General features: G+C 48.6%; 1 gene segment (V, D, J or C); it reads left to right on the top strand.

Moving 5' to 3' along the window:
- On the top strand, positions 1-746 carry LOC102025202 (the record flags this gene model as incomplete). The annotated part of the segment is given in 2 exon segments: positions 1-84; positions 473-746. Coding segments are annotated over 2 exon segments (323 nt in total), but the record flags the coding sequence as incomplete, so codon positions are not given.
- Between the last annotated feature and the right edge of the window lie 832 nt (positions 747-1,578).

The raw sequence follows: 1,578 nt of genomic DNA, 5'->3' as shown, positions 1-1,578 counted from the left end.
TCACTGATCAGGACTCTTCAGTTCAATTTGTCAAAATGAGGCTCCCTCTTCAGCTCCTGGGGCTGCTGCTGCTCTGGATCACTGGTAAGGACACAGGGAGATGAAGAAGGGCATGTGGTGAGATTGTTAGTTCCGGGGTCCCACGGCTGCCAGTGTGAGTTCTGTTCATTTGTGAGATGTGCAGCGCTGTCACAAAGCACGGGTGAGTGAGGTGAGTGAGGTGAAGAAAATACCTAAAGGAGTCCAAGTATGGCCTCTCATGAAGACTGCTACCAACAAAGACAGGGATGGTCAGATGAATTCTAGAGGGTTCCCTGCCACTAGAAATCTTGGGAGCCAAAGCAAAATTGAAATTTTTCATTTTATATTAAAATAATATAAAATTTAGCTTGATAATTACCAAAAATAGAAAACTATGAACATGGCTTATGATATTTGCAAATGAAATTTCACTTCTCCTTCCTCATTTCAGGATCCACAGGAGATGTTGTGATGACCCAGACCCCACTCACTCTGTCTGTCTCCCCTGGAGAGACGGCCTCCATCTCCTGCACGTCCAGTCAGAGCCTCGTACATAGTGATGGAAAAACCTACTTGAATTGGCTTGTGCACAAGCCAGGCCAGGCTCCACGGGGCATGATTTATCAGGTTTCCAAAAAGTACTCTTGGGTCCCAGACAGGTTCAGTGGCAGTGGGTCAGGGACAGAGTTCACACTCACAATCAGCAGGGTGGAGGCTGAGGACGCAGGAGTTTATTACTGTATGCAAGGTTTATATGTTCCTCCCACAGTGATACAGCCCCGAACACAAACCTCCCTGCCTGGGGAGGCCCAGCTGCCCTCGTGCGCTGCTGTCTGGGGAGCAGCACAGCAGTCTGTTCTGTGTGAGAGGAAGAGGTTGAAGAACTCAGAACAACAAGCTGCAGCTGAGGCCTCTGCTCAGGACAGGGAGTGAGGAGGACAACAGGGCTGCAAGGACCTGTGCTCTGGTGAGGATGTGACACACACTGAGGACAGAGCTGACTTCCGGGGATCTATTAAGCCTTTGAAATTCTGTTCTATATAAAACTAAATAAAACCAAATTCAACACACAACAGTGAACTTAGGCTACAGTGATTAATAACATAGAAATGCTTACAAGATTTGTACTTACCTTGCACTTCCCTCTTATCATGTCATGATCCAGTGGGGATTTAGTGACCATGCATTGCTCTCTCAGCCTGTCTCCCACTCCTGGAGAACCGCCCCACCTCAGGAGGGCAGAGGGGAAGAGATCACTTCTGGGCTTGCAAGGCTGGGCTTTGTGTGACTCCATGGACTATCAGGAAGTGGTGCATCATGCAGGGCTCTTGGTCTTGCTGACCCCACAGTGAGTACAGATCCGGGCCTAAAGAATCTTCCATCACGTCCCGTCTCTCTGCTCCATCCAGCAAGGCAAAGGTGAACATCCAAATTGTGACTGTCTCATCCTGTGGTGGCGGTGACCTGAGAGAAGTCGAAGGATCCTCTTTGGTGGTATCCAGGAATATGTCTACCATACACAAGGGGCACACAAATACTCAGAATTTCCCACAGCAA

The sequence above is a fragment of the Chinchilla lanigera genome, unplaced genomic scaffold, assembly GCF_000276665.1.
Source record: "Chinchilla lanigera isolate Chin_1 unplaced genomic scaffold, ChiLan1.0 scaffold01209, whole genome shotgun sequence".
In the NCBI taxonomy this organism is placed as follows: domain Eukaryota; kingdom Metazoa; phylum Chordata; class Mammalia; order Rodentia; family Chinchillidae; genus Chinchilla; species Chinchilla lanigera.
The sequence above is the reverse complement of the archived record's forward strand: the minus strand, read 5'-3'. Positions and strand labels throughout refer to the sequence as shown.